This window comes from Perca fluviatilis, chromosome 18 (genome assembly GCF_010015445.1).
Source record: "Perca fluviatilis chromosome 18, GENO_Pfluv_1.0, whole genome shotgun sequence".
Taxonomy (NCBI): Eukaryota; Metazoa; Chordata; class Actinopteri; order Perciformes; family Percidae; genus Perca; species Perca fluviatilis.
The window spans coordinates 9,148,945-9,167,582 of record NC_053129.1 but is presented as its reverse complement, the minus strand read 5'-3'; the positions used below and the strand labels follow the sequence as shown (position 1 = coordinate 9,167,582).

Here is an 18,638-nt window from a genome sequence, read left to right as displayed (position 1 = left end):
TTTTGTTTTATATTTTTGAACATACAAACACAATTGAACAAGAATAACAACCCTCTCCCACCCCCCACCCTCTGCGGTCGCAAGAAAAGAAAACAAACAACAAAAACAGGAATCAGAAATCACACCTTGCTTAGTCGCTCTCCTCTACTTCTTGTGCTCGCACCTGGCTTTTAAAGGGAATGGGAGATGACATTCTGTTTGGTTTATTGCATGTTACGCCCAAAACACACCTATGAATTAATGAAGACACTATGTACAACCCTTTTGAGCCATGCGACCGGCGCACAGACCCTTCTTTCCGCCGTCAAACTAGCAAAAGTGGATTTGGACATACCCTAAACGCACCTGCGCCAGGCGCTTAATGCCGTGCGATTAAATCGTTAAAATAGGGTGATGTCTTTAACAAATATTTATTGATATTGCACTGTTCCATATTGCGATTTTTAATAAAATTGCGTGTTATTGTGCAGCCCTAGTATCAGTTCAATCTGGCTTTCCTTGAATACTGAGTAGGCGTGGTTCTGTTTATGTGTTGAACTTGGGAGTAATGTTGACAGCCCAGCTCACTTTGAAAGTGATCCAGTTGTAGATATGTGACAGCCTTCCTGGTACGCCTCCATTAGCTCATAACAGTGCTATGTTGCAAAGGGATTTTTAAAATGTCCTCTGCTATGAGTAAGCATGTATGTTTCAAGTTGAATGGATAGCTACTGTATGGTGACTAAAATGGCCAACTTGCATCGTTTATACCATCACTTTGCATCAGTACTGTGTAGACTGTAACTTGCTTCCATTATCTAAACTTGTTTTGCTCATCGCTGCTTTTCTTTCTTCCCAAAAGGGGTTTGAGCCACGGGGGACAGCCATTGGGCAGCGACTGGTCACATGGAACAACATGGTGAAGAACACCGGCTACAAAGCCACACTGGCCAACTACCCCTTCAAATACGCTGATGAGCAGGCCAAAAAGTAACTTCTCACACATTTCTTACACTATCCACACATGCGAAATTGGCACACTTTCCTTCTCTTTTTTTTTTTTTTAAACCAAGAAGCTGTTTGACAGTTTAGGAAAGTACAGAATTATGAAATTCAATTTCCAGTAGGGATGCACCGAGTATCGGTTGATATTTGACTTGTTGACCGCAATCGCCTATCGGCAAATAAGATGACATTCACTGATTGCAGTGGCAGATGTATGATCTGCATTCATTTTGCGTTGGCTAAATGTTGTGATAAAAGGCTTTAAAAAAAATCTTTTTCATTTGACAGGAGGTTATATTAAAGGTTGTTTGTATGATTACATTCGTGCACATTCAAAGATGGCATAATGAAGGGCTGAATGACTTTAAAACAGTTCAGTTCTTCTTTATTCTAAAGATTTCTTTGTTTCCCTGGCACAAAACTAGAGTTGTTCCGATAGTGGTACCAGTATCAGAAAAGCCTCCGATACCGCCTAAAATGCTGGTATCAGTATTGGCAAGTATGCAAGTCTATGCACCCATCTGATACCATGTAATTTAGCCTGAAAAAGTTGAAGGATACTGTTGACAGACATGCTGAAAAGTCTGAATCCCCTCTTGAAAGAAAAGGGGAGCATAGTAGAGATCTGTCCATCCACAGGGGGATCTGCTGTGTTCTGTCAGTGAGAGGCTGTCCACTAATCAAGAGCCCGTCTTTGCATGTTTCTGTCTGTCTCTCCGTCTGCTGTCTATCTCTGTTCCTGTCTGTCTCTGTGACTGTCTGTCTGTCTCTGTTTCTGTCTCTCTTACTGTCTCTGGCTCTGTTTCTGTCTGTCTCTCTGTCTGCTGTCGGTCTCTGTGACTGTCTGTCTGCTGTTTGTCTCTGTTTCTGTCTGTCTGCTGTCTGTCTGTTTCTGTCTGTCGCTCTGTCTGCTGTCGGTCTCTGTGACTGTCTGTCTCTCTGTCTGCTGTCTGTCTTTGTGACTGTGCACTCTTCAGGCCAAATCACTGCTCATATCGGATTAGTTTTTCCAGCTTCTATCAATGTTAGCAGAACCAGTGCTGATGCCAACATATTTTGGCTGTATTTGCCTTTGTTTAGCCTGAATGTAGGCAGCCCCAAACTAACTTTAAGTGGCTGGTTTGTCTCACATTGACATCTAAATCATGACCGTTGTCTCTGATGAATGACGTTGTCGTTGCCGTGAGGTCACACCCCCCTGACTCAGATTTTGTATCCTTTATCCATGTGGTTAAGAAAACCTGCAGCTCCATTCTGCTGATTAGAAAATGGGTCCTTTGAGCTGCAGTCTGGATCTTCCTCTCCGTCTCCTGCTGAGTCTGTGGCTGCCTTTGTCTTCCTTTCTGTCTCGCTCCACCCGTCTGTCTGCAGATGTAATTGTGTACTTATGTGCGTACGAGAGGCCTCTGCTGCTGTCAGCAAGCTTCCCTGCCTCATCCCCTCCGTCTGTCAACCCCTCCGTCTCTCTCTGACAGCCACCTGATTACTCTGCCTTCCTGTTTCTAGCAGAGGTCGGGCCCCGAAAAAAAAAATAAAAAACCCACATACACACGGAAAGAAGGCCTGTCTGAGCCATAATCCTCATTCGCCTGCTGGTATGTAGGCGCTGCACTACTCAGAAAAACATTGTTGCAATCTGTCACAATCGTTCTTGCAACAGAACTCCTAAACAGCACGGCTCGGCGATATGGAGAAAATCAAATATCACCAAATTCTTGACCAAACGCATCAATGGCGATATTGTAGGGTTGACAATTTGTGCTTTCACAAAATATTTTCACAATGAGATTTCAAGTAAATAATCATCAATTATGTGGATACAAAGAAAAAGTGGTTAAAGGCAAATAATAGAATTGCATGAACAGTCTGGTAAATTCAGAAAATGACATCACTTTCCTGTAATGGAAAAGACAACACTTGTGTAATATTACCATATCCAAAATCTAAGACAATATCTAGTCTCATATATCGATATAATATCGATATATTGACCAGCCCTAATAAACACACACAAAACATACATATACACAAAAGACTTTTTGTGTAAGATTTTTTTTTGTCTTTTTTGTTATTCAGTTCTGTGAGCAGATATTGTTGTATTTCTTTTCTTTCTTTTTTTTCTGTATATGTCATGAAATGTTTTAATATTGTCTGATTAAATGTTGTTTTGGACCCCAGGAAGACTAGCTGGTCGTCTAGGCGTCAGCTAATGGGGATCCTTATAATAAATACAAATACAAATTTCATTACTGCGCATCAAATCTGCTTCCTTCACTTTGCATCACGCTGTACTTTGCAGCGTCGGACACAGCAACAACTCTGTTAACACAGCAACACCCCCCTATCTTGCAACCAAATTGCTGTAAACCTCAAAGAACAAAATAAACCCAGTACAAGACTTCAGATTTGCAGCCAAATGCTTTAATCGTCAGCTCATCAAAATCATTGAGAAGCGCTCTCAGACTCTTGGTAACAGATATCTGCTCCGTGATTTGAGTCTGCCCGTTAACTGAAGACTTTGGTCTTGAAATGAATTGCCATGTTGTTTTTTTCCCCAAAGTTTCCATATCGGCTGATTGAGTTAAACATACATCTAAGTAATGTAGACGCTGCTAATCTTTTTTTAAATTTGTTTGTAGTCACCAAGAGCCCAGGTGGCCCGAGGACCACTTTGATCGAGACAAACGGCAAGCAGAGTGGGACTTCAGTAAAGAGTTCTTCTGTGATGTGCCAGGTAAGATTGGGAATGCAGAAATGACACCAATTTAATTTAGACCAGATGACGAAGACTACCAAAAGGCTCTCTCGCCTCAGTACAACACATTATAAATGATAAACACTGGTATGATGAGAAATATGTAGATCATACTATTTACTCTTTTAATGGGGATTTATTTTGAGTGGAATTCAAATTAAAAGTACCCAAATAGGCTCAGGTATAGCTGCATCGCTTTTGCATTAGGAAGAGCTTTTATTTTCAGCCTCAATATCTTTGTTAGTCAGATGGTAGACTTATCTTCCTTATATTTCCTAACATGTATTAATAAATTTCATCTTGATATACTTTACAAATATATACACGCACATATTTACTAAGGCAAATTTGAAATTCTTGTATTGAGCTATTTACCTCGGTCAGACGAAATCGCCATGTCTCTGTTTAAATATTTGTAAAACCCACAGACAGACATAAAGGGTGACCAATAGCATTGATTTGTGAAAGAAAATTAAAATAACTACATTCCTTTTAAATTATTATTCCTTTGCATTACTGTCTGCACACATCTATATTACTTCATTCATATTTTATTCGTTTATACTTTAACCCTTTATCTTAATTTGCAATATTTTTTTCTTTTGTCTTAGATTCAGACTTTGCTTTTACTTGTGTGTTTTTCTTTTTCCTTTAGTTATGTATTGAGCATAGTCACAGGTGCCTGAGGCCTTATGTTGTGCGTTATGGTTGTGCACGTGACAAATAAAGAACCTTGTAGTAAACCCCTTTTCATTGCAGGTGACAGTTATTCTAGACTGGTGTTCACATCAGCTGATGGGAAGAACCTGTGGAGTATTCAGGCCATCAAATCCATGTGCAATCTGGACAACACAAAGGTCTGTATAAAGAACGGCACAATCCTCAAGACAGGGAATGGGGGTTATCATGCACAACAAAACAGAACATGCAAGAATTAAATTCCCCTTCCAATACCATATTGGTTTAGATATAGTGCCACTTGGACAGCCATGCGAAAATACTTATTTATGCCCCTCAATGTCCATTGGCAAAAAATCCAAATGAAATAGCAGCGCTTTCAAGCCGGAGAGCCAAGTTCACTTCGCAGCAAAAACTAAATACTTTCACCCAGGAAACTTTCGTTCCTCGGGAGTGTTTTAACCACGATCTTTTTCCTAAACTTAACTAGTTGTTTGGTGCCTAAACTTAACTGTTGCCGCTGTTGTCGCCGCATGACGCATACCTTTTCTGGCTAAACTCCACTACCACGGCCCCTGAGAGGACCGTCAGTCTGGCGGTGCCTGTAGCCGGCTCGCAGTCACCTATTGGCGGCTAAACAACCGCCTCTGGTAGCCGGCGTCCCGGAGCTCTGTAGCGGCTAAATACAACCAGCAACCGCCGCTCTGATTTTATCGTTCTGTGGCAACATGTGTTCACGTTACAGCGCTTTACTTAGTTTAAAATACTTCTATTATAGCTATATAATAGCCTATGGTCTATTGGTGAAGTAGCATTGATCATTTTGAGGGGGGGGAGGATACATTTAGTCCCCACTGGGGATACAAATTATTCAGCAGAGGCAGGGATATGTAGACCAGAAAGTGGGAGATCCCACGCATCCCACCGGAAAATCGCACCCTGTTCGTACGGACAAATGTTGGAAATTGTTTATTTATTTTTCTGTACTGTATTCAAAGATCTGTGTTTTTAAAGGACCCATGCTCGTAATTTCCATTGCGTCGTGCTTTACATATTCCCATGTTTTCCAGAATGACAAGAAACGGAATGGTGAATCTTATTCTCCGTCTCTGTTCCCAGGTACGTTCCCATCGGGACTACTGGAGCCTCTGCCAGCGCACCAACGACGCCTCCTGTTGCCCCAGCTGGACTCTCGGGAACTACATCGCCGTCCTCACCAATCGCTCGTCCTGCCAGAAGATCACGGAGCGCGACGTGTCGCACACGCTCAAGATCCTGCGCTCGTGCGCCAAGTACTACCACAACGGCACGCTGGCGCACGACTGCTGGGACATGACGCTGCGGCGGAAAGACCAGCTCAAGTGCGCCGGCGTGCCGCGGAAGTGCACCAAGTACAATGCCGTCTACCAAATCCTTCACTTCCTGGTGGACAAAGACTTCCTGAGTCCCAAGAGCCTGGAGCTTCCTCCGCCCGTGCTCCGATCCAGCATGCTCTTCTCGCCCACGGAGAAAGGCGAGTCCATGATGAACATCTACATCGACAACTTTGAGAACTGGAACTCGTCGGACGGTATCACCACGGTGTCGGGGATCGAGTTTGGCATCAAACACGACCTCTTTCAGGACTACCTCCTCACGGACACGGTCTATCCCGCCATCGCCATAGTGATCGTCCTGCTGGTCATGTGCGTGTACACGCGCTCCGTTTTCATCACCCTCATGACCATCATCGCCATCATCAGCTCCCTGATCGTGTCCTACTTCCTGTACCGGATGGTCTTCAACTTTGAGTTCTTCCCCTTCATGAACCTCACGGCACTCATCATCCTGGTGGGCATCGGCGCCGACGACGCCTTCGTGCTCTGCGACGTGTGGAACTACACCAAGTTCGACAAGCCGCACGCCGAGCTGTCGGAGACGGTGGGTGTGACGCTGCAGCACGCCGCCCTGTCCATGTTCGTCACCAGCTTCACCACGGCCGCCGCGTTTTACGCCAACTACGTCAGCAACATCACCGCCATCCGCTGCTTCGGCGTCTACGCCGGCACCGCCATACTGGTGAACTACATTCTCATGGTGACGTGGCTCCCAGCTGTGGTGGTGCTGCACGAACGCTACCTGCCGAACTTGTTCCCCTGCGCCAAGCCCGCGCACCCGCAACAAGGTTTCTGCACCCAGACGTTCTGGGCAGGACTTTGCCAGAGGGCCGACAAATGCCTGTTCGCCGTCTCCGAGGCGTCGCGCATCTTCTTCGAGAAGGTGCTGCCCTGCGTCGTCATCAAGCTGCGCTACCTCTGGCTCTTCTGGTTCCTGGCCATCACGGTGGGCGGGGCCTACGTGGTCTGCGTCAATCCCAAGATGAAGCTGCCGTCTCTGGAGCTGGCCGAGTTCCAGGTGTTCCGGTCCTCGCACCCGTTCGAGCGCTACGACGCCGAGTACAAGAAGTTGTTCATGTTCGAGCGGGTGCACCACGGCGAGGAGCTCCACATGCCCATCACCATCATCTGGGGCGTGACACCCGTGGATAACGGCGACCCCCTGAACCCCAAAAACAAGGGCAAGCTGACGCTGGATAGCAGCTTCAACATCGCCAGCCCGGCGTCCCAGCTGTGGATCCTGAGCTTCTGCCAGAAGCTGAGGAATCAGAGCTTCGTCTTTCAGTCCGAGGAGCAGGACTTCACCAGCTGCTTCATCGAGACATTCAAACAGGTCAGCGCTGCATGTGTGCTATGTATATACAGTACAGGCCAAAAGTTTGGACACCCCTTCTCATTCAATGGGTTTTTTTATTTTCATGACTATTTACATTGTAGATTCTCACTGAAGGCATCAAAACTATGAATGAACACATATGGAATTATGTACTTAACAAAAAAGTGTGAAATAACTGAAAGCATGTCTTATATTTTAGATTCTTCAAAGTAGCCACCCTTTGCTTTTTTTGATAACTCTGCAAACCCTTGGTGTTCTCTCAATGAGCTTCATGAGGTAGTCACCTGAAATGGTTTTCACTTCACAGGTGTGCTTTGTCAGGGTTAATTAGTGGAATTTTTTCCCTTATTAATAAACAAAAGCAAAGGGTGGCTACTTTGAAGAATCTAAAATATAATACATGTTTTCAGTTATTTCACACTTTTTTGTTAAGTACATAATTCCATATGTGTTCATTCATAGTTTTGATGCCTTCAGTGAGAATCTACAATGTAAATAGTCATGAAAATAAAAGGAAACACATTTGAATGAAACTTTTGGCCTGTACTGTACTACAGTGTTTCCCCTTGCTTTGTGGAAGACTTAGGTGCATGTATTTGGCCAAAGGGGTTTAGGCTTCCTTCCTCAAGAAAATGTTACGTTTTTCAATAAAAAAAAAAAAAACAATTTCCCCATAGATTTTGAGTCTCTGGGTTTTTGCGTCTCTTTGTAGTCGGTTTGTGTCCCTTTTTGGTAGTTTTGCGTCTCTTTTTCACATTGCTGTAGACCGTTATTATAACCATATCTCTGTCTAAAACGTTGACAAAGCTAGGGCAGATAGTAAATAACACTCCAAATGCTTAAAGACAAAACTCTTAGAAAAAGTCCAGCTACAGTCATTACATCTGAGAAAAGTCTAGTTACATTCATTCATGATTAGGTGCTGCCCAAAACCGCTCGGGTGCTGCACCTAAACTTTCTGATGGCAGGGAAAACCCTGTACTAGGGCTGCAGCTATCGGTTGTTTTAGTAATCCAGTATTCTAGCGATCATTCCATCAGTTAATCGAGTAATCGGATAAGAAATATCTTGAAAAAAAGAAATTCATGGACATAAAATTAGTAAACGCCCCCGAGTGCAGGATGAGTCATCAAACCGTTGAAACCGTTCCACAGGAAGAGAACAGACCGTGATTATAATGTAAAAATACTCAAAATTGATTGATTTATTTCAATATTTGGCACAGAACATTAGATAAATGACCATTTATCATAGGGACACATGGTTGACACTGGAAAAATGCATAGGGGAGTTCATATATATTTGACTGCTTGAATAATACTGAGGAGGGGACGCATCGTGATATAGAATCGATTTGAATCGTTGACAGGATAATCGTAATCGAAGATTCACAACCAACTAACCAACCAAGTGTCACTGAATGTTTTTTTTTTTACACTTTTGTCGCTTTTCCCGATGTTTTTGTTGTTGTTTTTTTCCCCCAAGTTTTTGAAGCTCTTTCCAACATTTTTGTCACTTTTTTCAATGTTCTTTTATAAAAAAGAAATTCTTAAAATATTCTATAAAATTGAATAAAACACCCAAATTCAATGAAAATAATGAACTGATCATTTATTTTACTTGTGAAGAGCATTGCATGGAACCATCCATCTTATTTTTTGGACAACTTGGTCAATAGAAACCCAAATTTCTGACTTTTTGAAAAATGGGTCAAATTTTGACCCGAGGACAACAGGAGGGTTTAAGTGTCACTGGACATAACGAACTTTAACCTGCCACTTCTTTTGCTCAGTGGATGGAGAACCAGGACTGTGAGGAGGCGTCGGTCTACCCCTGTTGCAGTCAGTCCACCTTCCCCTACAAGCAGGAAGTCTTTGAGCTGTGCATCAAGAGAGCCATCATGGAGCTGGATCGGAGCACCAACTACCATCTGGACAGCAAGACGCCCGGCCCGCGCTTCGACATCAACGACACCATCAGAGCCATAGTGTTAGAGTTCAAGAGCACCTACCTCTTCACCCTGGCCTACGACAAGATGTTCCAGTTCTACCGCGAGGTTTGTACTAACTCAGTGTTTATAGCCTTTTTTGCCACTATTCTACATATAATTTAGATTGGATGTATATCATTGTATTATATCCTCCATTTTGTTGTATGTCCATGTACAAGACATTCTGGCATGGCTTAAAATGGTAACCACCGTTTTTTTCAACCTGGACCATATTTTCCTATGTTTTTGTGTCTAAGTGACTGATGGGAACAACATTGTTTGACATTGGTCCAGTATTAAGCGAGATCGCTGCAGTCGGCAGCGGCAAAACAAGCTAGAATGTAAGTTAACAGGGCAATTGTCCAGCTTGTATTTACCTTCACAAAAGTGCTTGTTTTGCCGCTGACAGATTCAGATTGATATTCTAAGTGTCTGACAACATTATGGAAAGGATCACGACAGAGATAGACCTTTAAAACCTCTGAAGCCGCTACCGCTAAACCCACCAGACTCCATTTAAAAAAGCAATACTTTTAGCGTGTATAGAGCCAACATATTTTCACATGTAAATCAGTAAACTGTATGTTTATTTCAACCACAACTAGAGTTGTGATGGTTGGAAAAGTTGAAAGACGACCCAAAACAGCTTTTCATAGTTTAATTTTGTTCCTGTCGACTTTGAATGAAGTGTATTTTACGATGCTTAAATTACTGTTTATTTAAATGGAGTCTGGTGGGTTTAGCGAACGCAATTTCGCGGATGTTTTTATGTTTGAAAAAAGGATCTTACTCTTTAACAGAAAGGTCGACCTCCTTAGAAATCCTTTCCATACTGTTGTCAGACACTTAGAATATTAATCTGAGCCTGTCCGTGGCAAAACGAGCACTTTTGTGAAGGTAAATACAAGCTGGACAATTGCCCTATTAACTTACATTGTAGCTTGTTGTAGCGATCTTGCTTGATACTGTCCCAATGTCAAAGATTGTTCTTCCCATCAGTCACTTAGACACAAAAACATGGGTTCCAGGTTGAAAAAAACGGTAGTTACCCTTTAAGTGATGTTATGACAAAGTTCACTGGATTTACCTTCCCACTAGATCCATTAATCTGCATGTCAGGCGATTTTACAAACATTAGTGCACATTTAGGAATACACTTATATTTAAAAAAGCCCTGTGAAGTGCCAGGAAGTCCATAGCCATCACGTGTTAGTCGGATTCCCATCTCCCTATTGCTCGATAGGGATAACCTCTTTCTTGAGATTTGGCAGCCCTATTTGGCCTATATGAATACCTTGCTGACTAATATAGGAGACCTAATTTGAATTGATATGCCCCTAGTCATCAGGACAAGCTATATTGTGTCTATACATTTTTTATCTCCTACTCCTTTTGAGTAGTGTCTTCCTTAGTTTTTAAGTAGGTGGGTTAGGGAAGGGATCTGGAGTTATGTCTTTGTAAGTTTATGTATTTTTTATTTGATTAAATTGAAAATAAAAAAAAAGCACACACACAAAAACAGGATAAGTTTAGTTTCTGCTTTGATTCCCCGGACATTAACGGTTGCGGTTGTGTTGCAGGTGGACGCCTGGATCGAGGAGGAGCTGCGGTACGCGCCAGCAGGCCTCAGCCACGGCTGGTTCATCAGCAACCTGGAGTTCTACGACCTGCAGGACAGCCTGTCGGACGGCACGCTGGTCGCCATGGCGCTGTCGGTGGCCGTGGCCTTCAGCGTCATGCTGCTGACCACTTGGAACGTCATCATCAGCCTGTACGCCATCCTGTCCATCGCTGGCACCATCTTCGTGACGGTGGGCTCCCTGGTGCTGCTGGGCTGGGAGCTGAACGTCCTGGAGTCGGTCACCATCTCCGTCGCCGTGGGGCTCTCGGTGGACTTCGCCGTCCACTACGGCGTGGCCTACCGGCTCGCCCCCGAGCCCGACCGAGAGGGGAAGGTGATTTTCTCCCTCAGCCGCATGGGCTCTGCCATCGCCATGGCGGCACTGACCACCTTCGTTGCCGGGGCCATGATGATGCCCTCCACCGTGTTAGCCTACACCCAGCTGGGCACGTTCATGATGCTCATCATGTGCATCAGCTGGGCCTTCGCCACCTTCTTCTTCCAGTGCATGTGTCGCTGCCTGGGGCCGCAGGGCACCTGCGGCCAGATCCCCTTGCCCAAAAAGCTGCAGTGTCAGGTGTTCTCCGAGGTCACGTCCAAGAGCCCCCCGGCCCAGGGGAAAGGCTCCGGCCTCGGGAAGTACCAGCTGGACGGGCGTGGCGGGGAGGTGGAGCATTACGAGCTGGAGCCCTTGGCCTCCAGTCAGAAAAGTGAAGATAAAGCCGGAGAGGAGCTTTACAACGGAATCCCTCCCCAGCAGCGCGGCGGCCCGTACTCACACATCCATTACCAGAGCAAAGCTGACGCTGGCCCAGCCGGCCCCGAGAACGGCCCCGGAGCCACGCTGAGCTCAGCAGCCCGGTGCCAGTACTCTCAGAACACTAACTGCACATGCGGGGACCCTCCTCCTCCTCCTCCTCCTCCTCCTCCTCAGCAGTATGCCCCCCACCCCTGTGCTCAGCCTGCCCAGGACTCCCCGTCCTGCCCTCCCACCCCACAGCTCTTCCCACTCTCAGGAAACTCCCAGAGTAAACAAAGCGCAGCCCTGTTACCTACGAACCTGGACCCAGTCTACACACACATGGAGTGCCGAATGCACTACGTCCACTGTCCCCCCGCACATTTCCACCCCTGCTCCCAGGGGAGAGGAGCGGCGCCCAGGCAAGGCCTCGTCCACAGCTGCCATCTCAGGAAGTACTGTGTCCACACAGGTTCAGCCAGAGAGCAGAGAGCCACAGCTCCCGGCTCGGAGCCCGCAGGACACGAGGAGGACCACAGACACGAAACGAGGCCCTCAGGCCCCGACGGTAGCCAGAATATCAGCCCCCCAGCCCCGACACAAGCTCAGACTCAATGCCCCCCCCCCCCTCCCCCCCCCTCCCTGGGCTCACCACACACAACCAGTTCTGAAAGACAGCAGAGAAGGGACAGTGGCCATTGTAGCGGCGAGAACCACGTATCCACCACAGCCACAGGTACAGCAACACACACGGACTCTTGTTGTAAAATCCCCGGCAACCAGGAGCAGCTCCGAAGCCTTTCCGTCACACGGGAGGAAAGCGCCAAAAAGTGCAAGCGCAACTCCAAAAGACAGCGGGCGTCCTCCGCCTCCCCAAAGAAACTCTACTGTTTTAACAGGGCGCTGAAAGTGAAGTGCAATTCGGCTTCAGAGTTTAACGTGCCAAAAACTGAAACCAGCGTGCCTCCTATTGCAATACACACCAATCCCTCTTCTGAAAGCTTATGCTGATAACAGATTGATATTTTTAAATGAAAACTCAATCCAGAACAAATAGCAAATGTCCCAAAAAAAAAAAAAGACAGATACAATGTCTCTGTGCAATCAAACAAGGTTTGTGATGTGTTTGCTGACCCAAGTGCCTCAATGTGTTTCATGAAACAGCACAGACCCACTCATTATCATCTGTTTACATCTTTCTTTTTGTACTCACCAGGTCTTCACGTGCCACATTAGGTGTTACAGTGAAACACACACTATTGTTAAAGCTATATCATTGTGGGAAATCGACGGGTGTCCCGGTTTCGCTCTATTTTAAATGGAAAATGGATCGAAACAAGTTTTCGGTGGCGACTCTCAAAATCAAGAGCAGCATCGGAGATTCTCGCAGGATTGTTTTCTCTCTCCACCCCCGCCTATTTGCGCACATCCGAAGAAAAACTACAACGCACAGCGTAGCTTACCGGCTGTTAGCATGCCGCTAAAGACACAGGGTAACGTTAGCTTACCGGTAGTCCGCAGCTGCTCTTTTCCAGACACCACGGAGTCGGAAATAACGAAGATACTACAAACCGGAAAATCCTTGTGCTTCCCAACGAAGGTAAAGCATGTGAATTCCCGACGGGACTCCATGGTGTATTCAGGTGCACCTTGGTAAACTATTTGTGCATTCAGTTGCACCTCGTAAACACCTGAGAAACTCAAACGGTTGTTGCAAAGTGGCCTTCTGTTATCTAGTGGCTCTCGTTACGGCAAGAATCGTGACCTTAAAATTGAATCGAATCGTGGATTTGGAGAATCGTGACGCCCCTACTCTTCACGTGCTAGGTTTTACAGTGAAACACACACTATGTCATTATGGGAAATGAATGATCTTCACACAAAGGCTCCTCCATGAAATTTAGCGAACTACAGTGTTAAATATACTCATACAGCAGCAGCCATTTGCACCGACATGTGCACAGACAGTAGTAGATAGTATATATTGTGATATTGTGTGTAATTATTAATATATGTTGTTGGATATAATCACATCAACCGTAACACAAATGTGCCACATTTTACAGTTCAAGCTGATTAAAAAAAAAACAAAAAAAAACATCGCCTGACACTTTTTGTATTTGTGGGAGCTAGTGTTAAATTCTGTGTGCTCTTGTGTTCAAGTCGCCACACGCCTCAGATAAAAGATGTACTGTATGATTAAAATGTCTTTTTTTTATCACCTTGTCCTGGTGTCTCCTATTGTCTGCTCTCCCTACCACACACACACACACACACACACACACACACACACTTAGACCATAAAATGAGACGAGGCTGCGTTTCAAAGGAGAGGGTGTATCTTTAATCATAACAGCGTACACCTGTTTCATTGTCTCATAACTGCTGGCGCCTTCAGCGCTATCGGTTCCATCTGGCCTGAGGTCACTGACAGGATTTAAACCGAGCCGGGCTGTCTCTTCTTTATGCTCACGTAGATATGATTTACACCAGAATAACACTCCGGTTTTATTACCGGTTGTGGTACAGCTCTCATTTTCTCATAGCTACAAGTCCATCTACAGCATTTCTACTCAGGAAGTGTTTGGAAATGGGTTTGTGAATTGCATTAAAAAAAAAAAAAAAAATGTAAACCGTAATCATAAAATCATTTTCTGAGCCGGGTTAATGGATTGGTTAAAAAAAAAAAAAAAATCCACTTTTTGTTGTGCTGCATTACATCAACTGAAAGAAGTGCTCAAACCTTATAATGGGCCTGCTGAGGCAGACTGCTTTAATTACAGGGAGACGGCACTCTGGCACAACGCACTGAGCAAGCAACCCAGCTCCCATCAGCTATGGTTTTCATGTCTAACAAATATATGTTTTGACTGAGTTTCTCTTGTAATATTTCCAGGGCAACATTGGACCAAAATCTGCTGACTTCTCGGCCCGTTTTGTCTTTTGAAACGGGGCCCGTTTATGACTGTGGTTTGTTTACAGCCTTCTCTAAAACATTAAAAGGAGCACAGAGGTTTTTCACGTTCAGCTTTAAAGCGGCTGCAATCAAAATGTTGTACTCCTAACCGTGGACCAAATGACCGTTTGGATGAGAAAGGAGTCTTGTAGATTTGATGAACCCACCGAGAATTAGCTCTCAACTCTGCAGTTCCCCATAGCTATACACAGCTTTATAGCATCTTTCAGCTTGTTCTTTTAGTTTTTCGGGCCCGCGACTCTGATGCTTTGCTTCGCTCTCATCGCTGTCAGCAACATTTTGGGTCACAGCGAGCCGTTTTTATGGCTCAAGAGCTTTGATAAATGCACTGTACGCTACGTACCCAGTACCGAATAAGTTATCATATAGCTGGGGAACACGCAGCATTTAGCAGTGAAAGAGAAAGATCTCTCACGATTTGGTAGAGACAAAAAAAGGAATATAAGAGTGAATATCTGGACTTGCGTTATTCACTTTTCATTAGGTGGCCAGTAGTCTAGATCGACGACGTTTCATTTCTGGGATTGTTCAGGTGCCGCAGGAAATTCCGCTGGATGTCCGTCCCCTTCCTCTTTCTTTGTGTTGGCGTTCTAAACTCCGGTGGATTTGTGAGGACTAGGGTTAACTGCTCCTCGGATCTCTGCAGGGTAAATCCAGACAGCTAGCTAGACTATCTGTCCAATCGGAGTTTTCTGTTGCACGACTAAAACAACTTTTGAACGTACACGCGTTCCACCAAAACAACTTCCTTCCAGAGGCTATGGACCTTTTTCACAGCAGACATTTTGACTTGTCATAGCAGGAAAAGCACAGCTGAAATTAACCTTAATGATGGCTCAGTTCCATTAAGTGTCCCAGTAAGCTATTTCAGTGAGTCAGCATGCACAACACCAGGCCTCTCCTAAGTGGAATGCAGCCATCAGTAATGGGTTTGAATGCACCTGTGCTTTTCCTACTATGACATGTCAACATGTCTGCCGTGAAAAAGGTCTATTTTTCAATTTTTCTGTCCACCCAAGACGATTGTGACTGGTTTAAAGAAATGCCAATACACCAGAGCACGTTTTTCTCCCATCTCGGAATGCTGTGTGGTCCTCGAGACTTCCCCCCCCCCCCCCCCGCGGGGGGGGGGGGGGGGGGCGCGCGGAAAAGGAGGGGGGGGGAAAAAAAAAAAAAAAAAAGAGAACCCCCCCCCCTTTTTTGGGGTTTCCTTTTTTTTTGCGGCCCGGGGTGTAACCAGTCTTTTTTTTTAGAAATTCCCTTCGACACAGGCTGCTTCTAGTCATTTTCTTTTCACACAAACACAACTGAGGAGCGTGGCCAATAGAAGTCCACATTTTTCCAAAAGTCAAAACGGTCCCTTATTGAGCTGTCTACAGCGGTGGAAGAAGTATTGAGGTCCTTAAGTAATACCGCACTGTAAAAATACTCTGTTACAAGGAAAAATCCTGCATTGAAAATGTTACTTAAGTAAAAGTATCAAAGTTTCACATAAAGTAATAACAGTAAAAGTACTCAATGCAGAAAAATCCTCACATTTTAGAAACTGGAAACAATCAAAACTGTTCTGTCAATCAACTAAGCGTTTAATCGGCCAATCATTTAGCTGGACTTGTACCATATATTGTTGGTTAGTTTAATTTATAATGAAACATCATATTTTATAAACTACAGGTGTTTTGTGTGCAAAAATCTTAATTTGTAAAGTAACTAGTAACTAAAGCTGTCAGAATAATGTAGCGGAGTAGAATATGTCTCTCTGAAATGTAGAAATAGAAAGTTGCATGGAATGAAAATGTGTTCTTAAGTACTTGAGTAAATGTACTTAGTTACATTCCACCACTGTCCTCCTATCAAAAACAGGTGACAGATGTAGACATAATATCCCTCTGCTTTTTCATCCCTCTTTTCTTCTAAGAACCCTCTGACCTCCCTCTGTCTTTCTCTCCTTCTAAATAAATTCCAGCCAGGTGCAGGAGACACCTGTTTCCTCACAGGTCAGTTGGGGAAAGAGGCGGTCGTCCTCTCCGACCGTCTTCCTGCCCCCCCTGTCTTGCCTGACGGTGTGTGGAACGTGGTCTCCGCGAGTTAACTGTAAGTTCCACAGTGGGCTAACTCCAGTTAGTTAAAGAGCTCTTTTTGCCTCGCCAATAGTCTTTTTTTTTTTTATTTATTTATTTATTTTTTTCACTCTTTGGATGAAAATCCATTGGAGCAGTTGGGCTACACTCCAGAGATCCCACATTTCACTGCATTTCTTTTGATGTGGAATCTCGCAGCCAATCGTCTTCTCACTATCTTCCAACAATTGACATCTCAAATGGAGTGTTTTATTATTTTGCGTCCCAGACACTTTTTTCCATTGTGGTTGCAGAGTGTGGCACTTCTGTCATCACATTGCATTAGTGTTCGATGTGAAACGCTACTTTTCCACCACAAGCTTGGCTCGAAAAAACAAAAAAAGCTGGAAAATGGAACGGATGATGAACAAATGCTGCTCTAAGCTTGAGAACATTTCCCCCCCAGGGCAGGCAGGCAGGCTGCTGCTGCTGCTGCTGCTGGTGGTGTCAGAGGAAAAGTACCGCTATGTGTTTGGCCGGTTCTCTCCTCTCATCATCGTCACGCCCCTTAACCCCAGAACAAACTTCCACAAACAAACAAGCCCTATGAAACATATTACGTAAGCAAACCACCCGCACTGGGCTCGCTTGATGCTGAAGGAGCGATCTAATTTTGGCTCATAGAGATCAGTTTGTGTTCCCCTCAGTCTCAGATCCCCACCCCCAATGGCTGTCTTAATTCTCCTCCTCCTCCTCCTCTCAATCACTGCAGTGAAGATGAGACCACTTCCCCTCAGAGGATCCCTCCTCTGGCTTGCGTGAGCATCCCTGTAATTATATTTGATTAAACGGAGGTCAAATATTAGCCATGGCCATGCGGCACGGTTTATTACGTTTCCCTGCGAGGGAGAATCTCCGAAGCATGTGTGTCTGTTCTAAGTATATTCTGCAGGCCTGAAATAACTGTGAAGAGGCCGCAGAGCTGGAGAGCTGGTTTACAAGGCAAACATTTGCTTCCACTCTTCAAATCACATTTTGGTGGAGCTGCCGGGCCGCCCCCAGATTTATAGAAGATCTTTTCTTTCATCTCGTTTGTTCAATAGAGGAGCAGATCATTTTTTTCATCGATCTTTTAAAAAAAAAAAACTTTTTATGGAGCCCCGGAACTAATAGAAAGACATCAAGGCAAGTCCAAATTATAACTGATACGTCAATAAATAGTAGTTACTTAAACAACGTATATGGAATGTAAATTAGTAGCCTAATAATAGTAATTGATCTGTTAAAAAAGGGGAAAGCTTTGTCTAGCTCTGTCTGAAACGCTCCGTTTTAAGCGCCTGTCTCTTTAATGCCCCCTCCTTCCTCATCTGCACTCTTGGCGTCTCTGCACCGCCATTTCTGCCGGGTAATGACTTCAGCGGCACTTTAGCAGCACTTCCTACCTATTCATAGTATAGTTCTTTTTATACAGTCTACGGTTGTGACATCACAACCGTACGGAAGTCCTGAAAGGCCCCCCAGGAAGTGCGCCGAACTTTGAGCCAATTTGACATAGCGGCCAAACAGTGGAATTACAACTTGTGTGTCCATCACGTGTTGCCATGGAGCCAAAAATACTTTTTTCCCCCCATGTACTTTTTTGACTGAAAATACGTCTGTAAATCAGTGGATACATTTTTTTGCAGCGTCACAACTCCCGCGATATGACTTTCACTATCTGCATTTGACCCATTCGGTCTGATAACAGTCGGAAAGTCTAGAAAAGCCGCACGATGAAATCATTTAATTCCCGTTGAAGGTCGCCAGAGTGCTCGGGAAGTAGCCGGCTCGGCCGGTGGCGGTCTCTGTGCGGCTGCTCCATGGGCCCCATAGGAACTAGAGAAAAGATAATAACCTGTTCTGAAGAGTCCATCGTGTTACTTTAATCCTCCGTGTCCTCCTTGGCTACTAGCAACTGCGTGGAGGAAGGGTAAGGGCGGTGCGCGATCACGGAAGGCTTGTATCATGTGGACGCGCCGACAGTGTTGTTGTCATTACTTAGAATTCCTCATGGGGGGAGACAGAAACTATTCGCACTCTAACTTTTAAAGGCACCGTTTCTGAACTGAGCGCTTTGATACTG

At 44.7% G+C, this 18,638-nt stretch overlaps 1 protein-coding gene across 4 annotated transcripts in view; it reads left to right on the top strand.

The window, feature by feature from the left end:
- The window catches only part of disp1 (dispatched homolog 1 (Drosophila)), a 133,180-nt gene extending 120,621 nt beyond the window's left edge, over window positions 1–12,559 (top strand). For all 4 annotated transcript variants that reach the window (XM_039781916.1, XM_039781915.1, XM_039781917.1 and 1 more), the window contains 6 exons: window positions 842–969; window positions 3,624–3,718; window positions 4,499–4,596; window positions 5,537–7,126; window positions 8,922–9,185; window positions 10,700–12,559. In XM_039781916.1, the coding sequence (XP_039637850.1) occupies window positions 842–969; window positions 3,624–3,718; window positions 4,499–4,596; window positions 5,537–7,126; window positions 8,922–9,185; window positions 10,700–12,490 (3,966 nt within the window). In that variant the 3' untranslated portion in view covers window positions 12,491–12,559. The remainder of the gene's footprint in view (window positions 1–841; window positions 970–3,623; window positions 3,719–4,498; window positions 4,597–5,536; window positions 7,127–8,921; window positions 9,186–10,699) is intronic.
- The last annotated feature ends 6,079 nt before the right edge of the window (window positions 12,560–18,638 follow it).